General features: G+C 35.3%; 1 protein-coding gene across 8 annotated transcripts in view; it reads right to left on the reverse strand.

The window, feature by feature from the left end:
• Positions 1–17286, reverse strand: part of LOC145686586 (uncharacterized) — a 678364-nt gene that overhangs the window by 502757 nt on the left and 158321 nt on the right. For 6 of the 8 annotated variants that reach the window (XM_081760038.1, XM_081760040.1, XM_081760039.1 and 3 more), the window contains exon 2: positions 7551–7572. In XM_081760038.1, the coding sequence (XP_081616164.1) occupies positions 7551–7572 (22 nt within the window). Of the gene's footprint in view, positions 1–7503; positions 7573–16932; positions 17073–17286 lie in introns of those variants that run through there. The other 2 variants (XM_081760036.1, XM_081760035.1) reach the window with 2 other exon arrangements.

A 17286-nucleotide genomic window follows, 5' to 3' on the forward strand; every position in this document is an offset into this window, starting at 1 on the left:
AGAACACAACATGTTTCTATTATTCACATACTGCTCTTTAAAATATTATTACAAATGTGTCCTGTAAATTTTACAAATATGTGGCTTCGTACAGTAAATCTGCACCATAAATTTAACTACGTTAAAACAATATTTGGCAGACCAATATAGATTCTCATAGAAATTACATTAGTAAGTACATACCATCATGCTCTCTTGAAGTTAATTTAACTCAGTGTTAAAATACGCAGAATATTTATCATGCAAGCAAACCAACACGGTATGGTTTCTCATAAGCTCCAAATGAGCTTCACGTAATTTTTAAGTGACTATCATCACTCGGTATAAATTTACTTGAAACAGTTATTTCTAAATATATGCGTTGAAGCATAATGTATAACGTTACATATTTGAACCTCATGAAACATGCTCAGGGATATGTGAAATCCAGGGGCGGATCCAGGACCGACTTCTGGGGGGGCGGTGGGTTGTCATACTGCTACTTTTAAGGGCTCCAAACTTTGGGATGGGTTTTATTTATATATATATATATAAAAAAATAAGAAAGTTTCCTCTTCTGGGGGCGATCGCCCCGATCGCCCCCCCCCCCTGAATCCGCCCCTGGTGAAATCCTGGGGCGATCAGGGGAATTTTTCTACTTACATTTTTTTGGAAGAAAGTTCAATTCCCGTTAAAAGTTACTGGAGAAGGTGAATGACACTATTGTCAGAAATCTGGAACTTAATTATTATACTTCATATGCTATTAACATTTCATACTAGCTTAACACGTTAGCTGCCAGGGGTGAATTTTGTTGGTTACCGGTAGAGTGCCAAACGTACGTACTTACATTATATTTGTTTCGTTCATATTTTTTAAACATAATGGTAATGCTGAAACATAACCTAAGGCAATGTATTGAATCCGCGCGCGTGAAACTTGGGGGTCCGAACGGACCTACTTGTGTATTTTTTTGTTTATCAGCTAGGGGATAAATTACAGTTGAACTGGCAACTCTGTTTGATAGTCATTTGTTCATTATTATATAAGAAGTTGATGAGTTCTTGCTGCTTTTAGTGCTAATAAGTAGTTTCTTTGTGCAATGAAAAACGAAGAAATATGAGCAGAACTTAATGTCATTTGAAGTAACAATATAGTGATCTAGACCTTTCTGAAAATTCAACAAATTGACGGGGACTTCACAATACTGGCATCTTGTTAAAATAAATTAGAGTAAGTCATTCAAAAAGCAACACGTAGGTCCGATCGGCCCTACAGAAACAGTAAATGTTTGTTAATTGATATTCAGCGCCTCTAGCGGCGTTAATCAGCAACATCTAACAAAAAAATTACAGCATAAATATCTCCTATATTGTATGTGATAGAAACACTACAGATCATTAACACTAGAGGCAGCACCTTAAAATACAAGTACTGTACGAACAGCTCGACAAATTAAAAATCGTGGGTCCGATCGGACCTACGAGGACATTTTTTAGACTACTCCAGTAGGTCCGATCGGACCCACATGGCAGCTAACGTGTTAAATGCTTGTTCCTAGTACGGAAAGATTAGGTATTTGAACCGTCAAGTATTTGAATTTTATTTCTCCCCTAAGAATACGTATTTCAATGAAAGTGTAATGATAGAAATCCATAATGTTACCTCTTTCAAACCCAATCATCACGTTCATGCCGATGGGGGCTGAACTTGACCTTAAATAGCTCTCGGAGCGTCACTATTCATTTCAGCGCCAACAGAAACTTTGGATTAGACATAAACTTCGATCATTTTCGTTTATTCTTTTACAAGTCACCCCTTCCACATCCTCTCGTGTCGATAGGGGATAATTTTAACTTAAAACGGCATCGGAAATATTACTATTCATAGCAAATAATAAACCTAAGAACTGCAGAATAGCATCGGTCATTAACTATTACTTTTACCTGCCACCCTTTCCCATTCCTCACCTGTTCACCCCCGCATATCGATAAAATAAAATCCTAAGTTAGGTCATGGTCAACTCATGTACCAAAAAACATTAATTTAATGCACCAATGTAGGAGGAAAGTGTCATTTGGGAAGTGCAGCGACAGGAAAATACTCTCTCCCTCCCGAGTTTGAAAAATCTATGCATGTTATTAAAATGTATACTAATATACTAACAAAAAACGTGAAACTCATGTCTGTGGACAATCTATCCCTCACCTGGCAAAATCTGAATTGATACTACTGTGAAGCGATAGTAAAAAGTTGGGATAATAAGGATATCTCTGAAGGCATGTGTTTTTCGTGACCTCCCAGTTTCTTCTGTGGGGAATATTCTCTGTATTTTCTAGACAGCATTAGCGAAGGCAAGGCAAGTAACCTCATTTCCAATATCCAAAGTGCGTTTTTCAACTTGTTGATATCAACCCACATCAGATTGCCACATTTTCCTTCATAGGACTATGAATTCACTAACTGTTTATTAGCAATGAACAATGAAAATATTAATTTGTGGTCTACTTTAAAAACGCACATAAAACGTTACATTGGTACAAGAATGTAGAGTATGAGTCTATTAGGCCTTTTGTTTCGCCACAATATTTTTGAAACGTGTAAAACAAGCTACTGAACAGAAGAACGTACCCGATAGTCAGTCAAGCGTGGTTCTGAATCAGAACAGTAAGTTATTTTGTGTGCTCTCTGACCCGACGTTTATTTCAGAATTGAATTCTACGATGTCTACAACGCATGAATACTTAATACTCCAGAGTATGTATCCGGATCCAAAAACGGGTACTCGGTTCCAGAACCTAGAATTCCGGTTTCGGAACTGAGAATCAGGTACCCGAACCCAGGACCGAGAATCGGATACCCGGTTCTGAAAACCGGAATCAGGTACCCGGATATTGGATCTGGATTCACAGGTATCCGGATCTAATATTACTGTGGGATCCGAGTATTTCAGGAACCGGTTCTGGGCATCCCTAATTCACTTCCTTCACCTTCCCTTCATATAGTTACAATATTGAAATGCCTTACAAGTATATAGTGGCCCAAAAGTAGGTATACAGTCCTGTATGTTTTATATTTATGTAGGTCTGTATACCTACTTTTGGGCCACTCTCACAGTATGTGGTGTGCGTGTGTGTATGTGAGAGAGAGAATGTTTCTATGACAACTATATGTATTATTATTATTATATTATTATTATTATTAATTTTATTATTAGTGATAGTATTCGAATTCTTACAAGCCAATGGAGTTTTTATCTTTAGTCTTAGGTTTTGTGTCTATTCTTTTTAAAAAGTTTTTTGATGTGATGTTTCAACAGTATGTGTGTTCTTGTTTAAAGAATAATATAAACATGTATATTTCCTCTGCTAGTATAATCAAGTTCATAAATACTATGTGTAACTATTGTAATAATAGAATGTATAGAACTATCCAGAGGGGTGAACACACAGGTATACATAAACAGCATTAAAGTGAACTTTGTGGTGGACAAACACCGTGTGCGTGGGTTTTTTCGGGGTTCCCCCGTTTCCTTCCACTTCTTTTATTCCAACATTTCGTTCATTTCTCATCATCATTGTCTCTTTTAGCCTCGTAAAACTTAAAGGTTTCATTTGCATAAACAGCATTACTACGCAGACATAGCTTGTACATCCTACTCCGTCTGATTTCATGACGTGATTACAATCACATCGGAAAACCCATTTCCAAAGATGTTTGAACAAATTTTTACAGTTCGATCATTTTGTATGCAATCAGAATTAACCTAGAAATAGTCACATCTCCATCGACACCCTAGAAGGGGTTCTGACTTTGTATGCACGCTCACCTCTGAACCTTTCCGTTCACAGTATGTACACGGGTCCTAGATTTGTGCTGTGTACCATGTAGTCAATTAAAAAAAAAATTAAAAACATGTCAGAGGCCATTTCTTCGGCAATCGCTCAAGAATTACTCACTGGAAGCATACCAAATGCCAGGAGCACGTACCGCTAATCCGTGGTTATTGTGGGCCCATTGCCCAGGACCTTCCTTAGAATTGTGTCTGGCCGGGACCTTGCAATCGGCTTTGCACGATCGACCCTCCCAGGATCAATTAGGTATTCCTTACCAAATGCCTTGGCAGAAACCTCTGTTTTTGGAACAGTCAGCCTACACCTAGCTCCTATCTCTAAATCGTTTGGTTCACGGCCTGGTTTCTTGTTAATACCTCGGATAGTAGACTATCCCAGTAAGTAGATACTAAACGTATTTTACCCGATTTTTTTTCCGTCGCAGAGGCATGGATATTTTTCTAATTTTTGCTGTTTGCTACACTGACAAGTTTCGAATAAACTATTGCACTTGTAAAACGCCTTATGTAGTTCTCAACAAGCGAACCTCAACAGTATTGTTGGTTGTCTAACGTTGCAGGATATGAAAAATGAAGTGAATGCACCTTTGCTCGTGTGTATAACACAGAAAATAGCTTAGTCAAGGGTTTTTGACAAATGAAAGAATGTCGAGCAAGAATTTCTCATTCCATCTTTCCTTTTCGAGTCAGCTATTGTGTCAAAGATTTTCGTTTGAAGATATTTTACAAACACTTACATCAGTCTTTACACGCTTTTTGGCTCCGTCAGAAAAAATGTCGTCGGAGTATAGACAACTTATTGTATGTCTAATATCCCTTCTTACGCAAATTGATTTCTCATTATTACTTCGATCATTTAATTTAAAATGGTGTATTTCTCACCCCTGTGTGTGCCTTTCTCAGATTGGCTTGCGGACCCCAGGTTAGGAAAGGATGCTCTACAGCGATCAACGTTAAAACCGGAAATGGACCACTCCTATCACTTCCAGTATGGGTATCGGAACCGAAAAACAAATCTATTCCTAATTTTTATCTCTAAATTTTCACTGTATATGAAGATGATTGATTAAACAGTTGAATTTTTTTTTTTTTTTTTTTTTTTTTTGTCTCGCGGACGGCCGGACAGGTACACTCACGTCCAAAATGATTAAGTCGCATATCTATAACTGTCCGCTTGTAAGAATATAATTTGATAATGATTTTGCAGGGTACTTTTAATACTATGTGAATAATCAGGAAGTGTATATTTGTGGTAAATTTCATAGCAAAAGAATTATAAATACGGAAATTAGAATGAATAAAACAAAATCTTGCTGAATGGACACGAAAGTTTTATTTTCTGTTTTATTATTCTTACTTACTGCTCTTTTGACATGACACTGGCCATATACATGTCTCTGCCGATTATACACATACTAACATTATAAGAAATACCGGGCGAATTCGTTATCAAATTATATTCCTACAACAACATATTTATAGACATGTGACAATAATTTTGGACATGAGTGTTCATATATAAAGGAGTTTTAGTAAATCCAACTTCTTAATGAATTTGACTATGTTGGCGGTAACACCTTCTAGACAACTGCGCTGATTTGGATAATATTTGGTGACAAGTGGTCCGTAGCCTAACTTGAGTTCTTATCACATTATCTGCATGACAGATTAGAAGGGGTGAGGGAAGGTGGGAAGGGTGTGACATGTAAAAAAAAAAAAAAATCCAAAACGACCGATATAAGTTAATGTCAATTTCATAGTTTCCGGGGTCGCAAAAATTAATATTTTCACTTGCGATAGAATTTAAGTAAAATTTTAGATTCCATCGGCATGGGAGTGAGGCGTGCAGATGAGAAGGGGTCACGTAAAACTAAAAGAAAATGATAATTATTAGTGTTCAAACCATAGTTTCCAGGATCGCTGAAATAAATAGTGACATTCCATATGCTTCGATCCAAGTTTATCCCCATCGTCAGAGGTGAAAAAGTATGTTATTTGTTGTTTACGATCGCATAACGCAAAAACAGTTGACTTGTTTGAAATGAATTTTGAAACACCGTACCTATCTCAAGTTGAATTCTTATTATATCACTTGGATTAAAGGAAATTCCCTAAATCAGTAGAGGGATTTAAACATCTGTGGCAAAAATACATTAAGTCTTATCATTATTTCTTCATGGATATGCGTAATCCAAGAGGGGAAGAGGTTCAAATATTCTTCATGCATTTCAGCTAATATGATATAAATATGATACGTGTTACTTCTAACAAAATCAATACTATTGAAAAATGAATGACTAGTATAATTCACGAAAAATACATAATGGGCAAATATGATCGCTTTCCAGAATATAGTAAATTACAATACAATCATTTTGTTTGTCAGTTACTCCGGGTTTTGCACGTTCTGTTGTCTAATCACTATTGACAGAAATATTATAGATCTAAAAACGAACGATTACACAAAATAATGAATCACATTATACTAACTTATCGTCATATTCAATTACGAACAAATTAATGAGAGAGTGTTTAACTGAGAAACTCACGATATTCTATTACATAATTTATGATAGTAAACCACTATGTTATTTAATGAATATTTGATAAAATGAAATAACAAAAATTGAAGCATATAATATGAAGGAATACTAAATAATAAAAATGAAATAACTATTCAATCGATAACATTTAATTATAATTAGAAATGAAGTAATGAGAGTCACTTACATTAATCATATTTTGAAGTTATTCTGAAATTAATAGGATGAAGTCGTGTTCTATTACTTCTGTCTATCATGTCCTGTCCCCGTCGAATTGTTTTATAGCTGATATGTATTCATTTCTACTCTGAATCTTGCTCGATATGAATTGTTAGTTCTACTTCAATGTATGATACTAATAATAATAATTTAACATCCTATATTTCCTGAACTAACGTTCTCTTATTATTATTATTATTATTATTATTGCTCCCTATAACTAAAATAAAGTAATTTCAGAACATGATTGCATGTTTGGTATTGTTTTACTTTTCCGAGAAATTATTTTGCCTTGAAAGTTTGTTTGAATATATACTCTATACAAGCTGGCCCAAAAGTAGGTATACACCCCTGCATTGATAAGTACAACATTCTAGATTATGGGTTTATTTGCTTCGGCTGTTGCGGGCTTAAGGTATAAGTAAAAAAAAAAAAAAAAAAAAAAAAAAAAAAAAAAAAAAAAAAAAAAAAACATTAAGAGCAAGTAATAATGAAGCTAGGTCTACCTGTTTGATAACAATAAGAAATGACATGAAATACAGTGAGCAGTAAGTACGGGACTGTATACCTATTTTTGGACCACCCTGGATAATTTTCGCACGTTCTACATATTTCAATTACAAATCGGGTTCACAAATTAAGAATTTTATGTAGGAAATTTTAAACTTTAGAACTGAAGGACGTTAATTTGCCTGTTTAGTCGAGACTAGAGCTAGCGTTCTGAGATCTAGTAGCATGAGTTTTAGAATGACGTTTTCTATCTAGAGGTTCAGCATGACCGCAAACAATGTCTTCAATATTACCACTTAAAATAAATAAATAAATAAATAAATAAATAAATAAAATGATCATATAGTTCTTGTGATATGTGTGTGTGTGTCAAAGATTTTTGTCTAAGGCATTACTTACCTAGGTTCTGATTTGAAGAAGCATATTTCTTCACGGAGACCACTTACCCCGGGATCTATTTCTTCCAACCTGAAAGACAGAGCAACTTAATTCATGTTGGTGACTGAATTCAGTTAATATTCTCGTTCGTATATCAGCAAGTCTTAAGTAACACTCAATTTCAAGCACCATGACACAAACATTTGATACAAGAGATAATAATTTAGTGTTCTCATTTGAAGATTTTGAGAACGTGAGGTAACTTTCGAATGACGATGAGAGAGAAGAATGTATGGTGATCGTGAAAAAAATTAAACCCGAGAATTCAAGAGATCTGCACGTTTCATGCTCCACCCCCCAACACATCCCGAAAGAGTAATTTTTGGATTACTTTTCGTCTGTCAGTACGTTCGTCCTGATGTAAATGTGTTCACTTGCCTAGAGGCCTTACCATTCCACGTATACGAACCAGATTTTAACAAGATTCTCCTGGAGACGTTTTCGAATTTTCCTCCTACTCCAAAGTAAAGGTGCTTACAGAAAGGTGATTTTTTTCTTAATTTTTCATTTAAATTTTTAGAAACTTCATAAATGTATCTTGATACTAAAATGAGTTCTTGTTTCTTCATTGTACTTAATTTTTGAAACGTCAAAAATATGTGTGTGTAGAAATAATAATGTGCATATGCTTCTTAATATTGTTTATATATACCTGTATATATATATATATATATATATATATATATATATATATATATATATAAATTTTAAGAACTCGAAATTGTTATTATAACTTAAATGAAAATACATTTTAATCAGTTTTCGTAAGATTATACAAACTATGGAAAGCTTAGTTGGAAAACTTTCTTCGTAAGTTTGGATAGGATTCACTCGTGTACCAAAAACATCAAAATCGATCTAACGGCGTTGGAGGTGTTTTATATTTCATATATAGAGGTAAATAGAAAGATAGATTAGAAAACAGCTGTACGATGTAGCAGAGTTGGCTGGTTTAAACCAAGGTGGTTTAAACCAAGGTTTAAACCAGCTGGTTTTTTTTTTTTTTAAAAAAAAACTACTGGTTTAAACCAAAAAACAAAAACAATGTTCGTAAAAGTGTAAGTATTTGTAAAATCTTGATGAACACACATTTGTGGGTTATCACGCTTCACTCCCGTATATTATTCGTATTATATTCAGACCTAAATTCCCCATTCATTACTCAAAAAGATTATACTACAAAAGCAACTTTTTTTACAAGTTTATAAATATTTTGTGATTTTTTGTAGTTGTTATTATTGTTATGTAATTGCAATCGAAGAAAAATTCTAAATATTGTTTCGTTTCAATGTTTACTATTGATAAAATACATCGAAAATGCCGTACTTTTTGTGTGGGGGGTCATACAGATCCCACGAGAGGCATTTAGTGAAATAAGTATCTTTGGTATCTATTTATGTATAAATGAGTGAGCCAAAGTGGACTCAAATAATTCGTATCTTTATTCACTTTTCTTATTGATATGCAGATTAAATCGGTGTATTTCTTTAATTTGGACCAATAAAAGTCGTTGTTAACTAACTTGAACTAAATTAGTTCTTCTGTACTCCGTAGTATTTTGAAATTGTTCATATGTAATTCTGTGTAATGGTTTCACTTGTGCAACTGTTTATCTTTTTGTCCTTCAGAAATGACTCTTGACAATTATATTAAGAAGCATGTAGAGATCAGTACAACGTTTTTTTTATCAGGATTCCTTCGTGAGTGAGTCGGCAGACGTATCGCATTTGTGGCCAATTAGTCCTGGTTCCGAGTTCAAATGGCAGACAATTTCTCTCGGATGTAACTCGAGAAGCGGTTTTTATTCCGCTTTAAGCTTATGTGACCCCTTCCAGCATAACCCGGTTGTTGCGTAATAACATCAAGGCGAAACAAACTTATTTCTGTCCATATATGATATGAATATATACTATAGAGCAAATCATTTAAACCATAAAAACCTGGTTTAAACAAAAACAAACGTTTTTTTTTTTTTTTGTTTTTTTTTTTAAATAAAAACCATGGTTTTTGCCAACCCTGCGATGTAGTAGCTACAACTACAGTATTGGGCATTAACTAATCGAAATCAATTGTAATTAATCAATCAATTGAAAGTAATTGCTCAGAAAATTGCAACTGAATTAATTGTAAACTACATTCAATTGCAACTGAATGACCGAATTTAATTGTAGTTACTTTCCACAGCAATTACTTTCAAATGATTCTCCTCATTGATTAATGGCCAGGCACAATTAACAATTGACCATTACCTATTTCAATGGTTGATTGGAACTGACAATTACACTTACAGATTAATCATTAATTCAATTGAAGTCTGCCCAACATTGCTTCATAGTCCATACCTTTAAATGCGAAGTAGGAAATGCTTCTACCACTAGTTAGTCTCTACGTCTACTTTTTCCAACTCATACTTTCCTTTGAAATTTCAAACAAATCTCTTTTCATTTCCTTATCTTGAAACTATGCAGTATAAGGAACGCAGGAGGACGCAGTTAACCCACTTCGAAAAAATATATATGGCGTCCATCCACTTCCTAAAAATAATACAACGGGGCACGGCGTGACGTCATCCCTCCCCCTAACTTTTCAGATCCACTTTTACCCCTGCAGTGTCTCTGACTATATACTGTAGAGGGATTTCACTTCAATTAGGAGCACAATATTGTCCCGACAGCTTTTTCTTTCTGGGGCCGCGGTGGCTCAGTGGTAGAGCGTTCACCTCTGGTGCTTGGGGTCCCGAGTTCAAACCCTGCTCCCGCCAAGTGAACTTTGTGGTGGACAAACACCGTGTGCGTGGGTTTTCTCGGGGTTCTCCCGTTTCCTCCCACTTTCTCCATTCCACCATTTCATTCATTTCTCATAATCACTGTCTCCTTTAGCCTAACCGGCATAACCATGGGACGTAAAACTCAAAGATTTCATTTTATATATATATGTTACGTTAATTGTGTCTTGTGTTTAAGAAAAATGCTACTAATTATTAAAACTGGCTTTCTTCAGTACTCATTCATTGTCAATTAGTTATAATTTCGCCAGTTTTCGTTAATATTCATAGGGAGACTACAGATGCTGAAGAAATTTTCAATTGTAACAACTATTTGATGAATGTTTGTTCGTTACAACTTTCTACTCTTTTATCATCATTTTGGTTGGGGCGCCGAAATACTGTTTGCTTACAATTAAGAAATTTCTAGAACAATCACTGATAATAAAAACAAAGTCTTATAACCATATACATATTAGTAACATGTATAAACATGTATAACATGTTACTAATATGTAACATGTAAACATGTGTAACATGTATATTAGTAACTGATTATATTACGTAACATGCTTAGACACCATTGTATCAAACATGCGCGCCGTCTACGTGGGTGCTCCTGGGCTTCGGCATCCACACAAATAATCTTGTGGATGCGGTGCACCCACAATATTTTTAGTTTAACCCGTTTCTCTTGCATTTAAATCAGTTGTGTTACGGGCTGAGCTAGGGCAGCCTCAACTTATCCTTATAGTACCGGTATATTTTACTTTTTATCACAGCACAGCCCTTTATAACAGTGTTCATAAAATATTTTAATTAAAAATAAATCAATCAAATATCGAGACTTCCCTGAAAATATATAGGTTAACATGTCCCGCCATTGATATGCACCCACATAAAGTTTGGAAAGTCGGCGCCGTTGGTATCAAAATTTGAAGTTTTAAGAATATGAAAATTACGTTATCTTGAATGAAACTTAAGATGTTTTGTGTTTTTACAAGTGCATATCAGCTCCTATGAAGAACAACGTCTGCTGTCAAACAAAGCAAGGACAATTGTAACACATGATCTAATTCGTGTCGCACTGCGCCATCTAGTGGTTTCACACGTTTTGGTGCTCTTTACCGCTTAACGCTCGTTGCCCCACATCAGTATATATCTCCCCGGAAAAATATTTCGGGTACGTGCAGTGGGCGTTCCTTTGCAGCTTATCGTACCTCTTGTTCGCGAATACTGAAACCGCAAGTGCTAACTTTACATTAATTTGTCCGTAGTTCTATATTAACAGATAACAGCCATCCTAAAGCGAGATGAAAAAAATTATGTATGCTACTGGTTACTGTGTGTTTTTCTCATATTGTTACATAACATATACCCTGATTTTATATTACCATCTTTGTGGTATAATGTACGGTGTGGCTACTAAAGAATAATGTGCTTTATCTAAGAAGATAATGTGCTTTTATCATGGGAAAGCAGTGGACAGTTCGGGTAATCGTGCTTAGGGGTACTGAGAATTCTGGGCCAACGTAATATGTCAGCGCCGGGGCCAACTACTATCCATTTCATAAAGAGAGGCCCCTGACTTCGCGGTGCTGCCCTAGCGTTCACTCAAGACTTATATTGCATTGTCGTACCTTGTTGGAATTGCTGGAATGTTGTCTTTTTAATACTTAAGACATAAAAATTTTCTTTGTATTACGTAGTGAGAAAAAAATAGAAATTAATGAAAAAGTGCGTATTTTATAGTACCTTTTTGATAAATCAATGTTTATAGGACTACATATCGGAAACGAGACCACTTAAAATAATTTCCTGTGTACGGTATGTACATGCATCCATTAACTTTAAGTTGTGAAAAGTTCAATTTTCATCACTTGATACTTTTTGTGTAATTAAAATAAATGTCTGACGCTCTGATCTTCTTTACCGTGGTAGGTAGAGAAACATACAAAACACAGTTCGAAAATTTGGAACTCAAGTATTCCAAATATTCGAAACTTCTATAGTTGAGTATTATTTTTTAAAAAAGAATGTTTATTCCAACATATTCTGTGCGGTAAGCGAAGAGCCATGTTGCAACCCAGCGTTTAAATTCCCCGCGCTTATATGAAGAAACAGCATACAGTAACGAAGTGCGGCAACGCTGTACAGATCATCTTGTGCTGCGTTGTCGCATTCAGGAAGCTTGCAGCGCGGAGCCTACTTCATAAGAATGTAATAGGGGGGAAAAGCATATCATAATCTTTCACATCTTAAAAATAATATGTACTTATCTCAATCTAAGATGGGAATAAAACGTTGAAGTACACATCCACCAAACTATGGGCACTTTTTCAGCAACACATCTCTCGCACAACCCAGCTACAACGATTAAAACACTCTGGAGTCCGAATATTGTATATATTCAACGGGCTTTGCACGCACGTTGAGTCCGATCGTTGTGTCATCGCCGGCTACCATCTCTTAGGGATCGTAGACGGCGATGGTTGTGTATATACGTATACACACACAATGGGACAATTAAAAATTAAAAAGAAGAAAGAAATGTAGCCTTGGCAATCACGTGTTCACCCACAATTCCCCTGCCGAATGTAAAAAAGAAACATGGGTCCTTTGTTTTTTCAACGAAAGAAAACAATATGCAATGTGAGGTGACGAGAGCTGTTTTTGCGTCTTATCTACTATAAATCACGTCGCACTGATTACGTTTTCAACACTTCCCTTCGGTTCGTAGGCGTCAAAAACTTACACGCACACTTGTGCTTTCTATTAAAGAAATATAGGCCTATGGATATTCCTTCTACGAGCGGCGGTATTACAAAAAGAAGATGCAAAATTTTGGGCGATAATGAAATTGCAGAACTGAGAACTCCCACTCAGATGGTTGAGTTAGATAGTAATGACTAGAGACCGGATGTTAGGCAAAATGCTTATTCTTTAATATTAAAGATATGATCAAAAATAATATTTTAAAGTTTATATGGCGGATTATAGTTTCAATTTAAGCCAATTTTGTTTTGCCTATTTTGTCAGTTCCTGCCTAAATAATTGCTTTAGTGCCTAGTAATGCCTATTCGATGTATTTTCTTCAAAATAAGGCTTTATTGGGGGAAAGTATATAATTTAGTACTTCAATAAAGGATTCTGCCTCTTCTGAAAAATATAAGTGCTGTTTGTAGTAATAAAATGTAAAATTTTCAACTACTCAGTGTAGCTGAGTTGAGTTGATTTTAGTTTAGCGTCCCGTTCAGCAGCGAGGCTATATGAGACGTGGACCTACTGATTAACGTGGAATCCGAACCACATGAGCTCCCGCCGGAAATCGAACCCGGGTCTCCCACGCCAACTACTCAGTGTACTGACAAAATGCTATAACTTTGGACTGCTGTATGTACTGATAAAGTGCACAAAATTTGGACTGTTATGTGTAGTGATAAGGTGCTGAAGAGAATGTAATTACCATATATATATATATATATATATATATATATATATATATATATATATATATATATATATATATATATATGGAATGCATGTCAAGTTTCGTTTATATATATAAATGCAACCCACATATATAGTAATAGAAAATATTAACAAACATGTATGAGTTATGTTTCTATATTCTTTGAACATTATCTGTGACATTTTTTAATTGTATCGAGTATTTATCTTCATTTCGAGTTACATTTCAGTGCCTATTTAACTGCCTACTTTCACAATTTGTAGTGCCTATTTGCCTGCCTATTTTCCAGGTTTTAGTGCCGGAACATCCGGTCTCTAGTAATGACATTGATTATTCTGTGCTCAGTGGCGTATCCGGGAATGAACAGGTGAGGTGAGGTGATTTTAGTTTAGCGTCCCGTTCAGCAGCGAGGCTATATGAGACGTGGACCTACTGATTAACGTGGAATCCGAACCACATGAGCTCCCGCCGGGAATCGAACCGGGAATGAACAGGATAGTAACTGTTTCAAGTGAATCTGAGATTGCGCCGGGAAAGGAAAGAAACGCGTCATTCTTATTATTCGAAGGCAGATTTTGATGTAGCTTGGAGCGATACAATTCAAGTAAACGCAAAGCCCTGTTTAGTGGTGTCCCAAGAATTGGTCAAAATGCTGGGCTGTCTACAGAGTATTCTCCACATAAAGAGTTTATATATATATATATATATATATATATATATATATATATATATATATATATATATTGTTTTATAGTAGAAATCTGCGAACAGATTTTCTGTGAAGTGTGAACTCAATATTATATATCAACTATGATTGTGTCATATAATAAGCTTTGTGAGTATATTTGTTTTCGTGCAAGTGTATTTTGTACTGCGTGCCCTGAGTGAAAGAGCTGACAAAGCAACAAATTTTCGAGGACCATCACATGCAATCCAACCAAGATAAACGGTTTGTTTTTTCTAATTTTAAACAGTTGGTAAGTTTACTTTATATCCTGTTAATTTCTAACAAATTAGTTTTAAAACTGTGGAGATACAAAATTTTAAAAATACCTCTGAAACGTACCGGACCGTGCGTGACAAGTTTAAATACCCGTCGGACTGAGAGTGTTGCGCAAGGAAAATGTGGCAACGTAGCATTCCGTATCAACTGCGATAGTAAAGGGCGCAGAGCACAGAAAATCATAATTTCATATTTGTCATTGTTTGCCTTTTAAACTAAATCGAAAAAGTTTGATTGAAAAAGGTACTTTAAGATTTATTCTTTTTAATAGATTTTTCAGATTGATAATACACCGCAGTAATTCAGAGATAATATCTCACTTTTTACTGAATAACAGGAAAATTACTAGGTGTTGAGTAATGAAATTTTCAAAATTTACAGGTAATAGATGCACCTACATATCGTGCACAGGAAATTATTTCACGCGATCTCATTTCCGATATATAGTCTCATAAACATTGATTTTAAAAAAATCACTACAAAATACAGACTTTTTCATTAATTTTTATTTTTTTTCTTACTACACAGTACAAAGAAAATTTTTGTCTTAAGGCAGCGTTTCCCAACCTTTTTCAACTTGCGGCACACTACGGTTGTTACTTGGATTCTCGCGGCACACTAATAGGTATTATTATTTGTAAATATAAAACACAGTGGTATTTTTTCTGTGATTATTGATCTCCTTCTGAAAGGGAAGAAAGCTCTATCACTGGGTTTTTCCCGTGGTAGATCATTATGCTTATTTTTCATTCTAATTTAAAAATATAAAACAATTGCAATAAAATATTGGATTCAGGTTTTTCTTTTAAAAAAAAATATGCTTTCTTTTTGAAAACTCTGTCCAACCTTTTACAAAGAAGGGAGATCACTAAATAACGAAAGAACAAACAAATCTCTTTTGCTTTTAAAACACAAATGTAGGTAATTTGTCGGAAGGATTGAATGATATTTTAAATTTTCAAGTTACGAAATAGTCTGCAACAATAAAGAAGCAATAATGGTCATAACAATGATAACACATACTTTTTTCAGCATTAGAAATGTACAGAACAGTAACCGGTATGAAACTTAAATTTGTAGATTCATAGTAGAGGTTCATAGTAATGTGAAAGACAAATATACATTTTTCCCTACGTTTTGCAATTTGATTGCTATAAAATTAATAATTTTGTTTCGATTCCTCGCGGCACACCAGCGGCCCATTCACAGCACACCAGTGTGCCGCGGCACACCGGTTGAAAAACGCTGTCTTAAGTATTAAAATGACAACATTCCAGCAATTCCAACAAGGTACGACAATGCAACATAAGTTTTGAGTAAGGGTCAGGGCAGCACCGCGAAGTCAGAGGCTTATCTTTATGAAATGGATAGTAGTAGCCAGTCCGGCCATGTGTGAAAGTGCACTTTGAGCAGAATATTCATAGGAACCGAGTCACAATAAATAGCAATACGAGGAATTACACCTCTATTAATTTTAATAAAATGGGTCCAAACTTCCCTAACCCTAAGCTAACCCGATCCTATTCTACTTATCCCTACCTTACCCAGGAGCGTCATTTCAGATTTTGCTTGGGGGAGGGCAAAACCCCTTAATATAAGTAACATTTCGCGTATTTCACTGATTTACTACTATTTTAATGATAAAATCGATAGAAATCTCAAAACCAGGGGGGGCAATTGCTCCTCTCCTAAATGACGCCCCTGACCTTACCTTATGTGAACAATGCCACATCCTGTGAAAAATCACTTGTTCTGCTGAAAGCGCACTCTTACCTTAACAAATAAATATAAAGTGAGCTATTTTACCAAAAGAATGTCGGCATAGTAGCTACAAGCCACACTCAATATTCTTTCTTTCTATTGTTTCTGAGTAGGCCCTAGTGTTCGAAGTGGAGAAAAAAGCAGAAGCGGTATGTTTTGTTACAATTTTGGCTCAACATACCGGCTATTTAAATATTGTCTTGACCACTGAAAAACCAGAGACGGTATGTCCTCATTACTGAAAAAACAGAGGCAGTATGGCATACCACCCATATCGTCTCACTTCGACCACTGGTCCCTACTAAAAATTTCAGTGTAAATTCACCTCGCAATTATACAGAAATCTGGAAGTTTGTTAACTAAATTAATAAACAGAAAGCGAACACTTACCTTGTTTCAAGTATATTTATACAGTTGTATTATCATTACATTCTTGTTAAAGTCAGCTGTCGATATTTTTAACACTTGCTTCTATCATCACTAGGAACGAACTATTCAGATTCACCTGGAAAAGTCGAATGCAATACTAAGACCAAGGTGCGCAGTGGCCCGGCTAGGCAGTGCGCGCCTACAGGATCACCGAAGAAGACAATGGCTGTGTGACATCATCGCATAAGCAGACGTATTTCTTTTACTTCAGGAAACCAACGCAGAACAAATTAGGAACCAGGGGCTTTGAACTAGATTTCATAATTAGATTTTTAAATGTAGAATGAAATCCATCTTCTATTATTCATCGTGCTG

The sequence above is a fragment of the Thermobia domestica genome, chromosome 5 (genome assembly GCF_964235325.1).
Source record: "Thermobia domestica chromosome 5, izTheDome1.hap1.1, whole genome shotgun sequence".
NCBI classification, from domain to species: Eukaryota; Metazoa; Arthropoda; class Insecta; order Zygentoma; family Lepismatidae; genus Thermobia; species Thermobia domestica.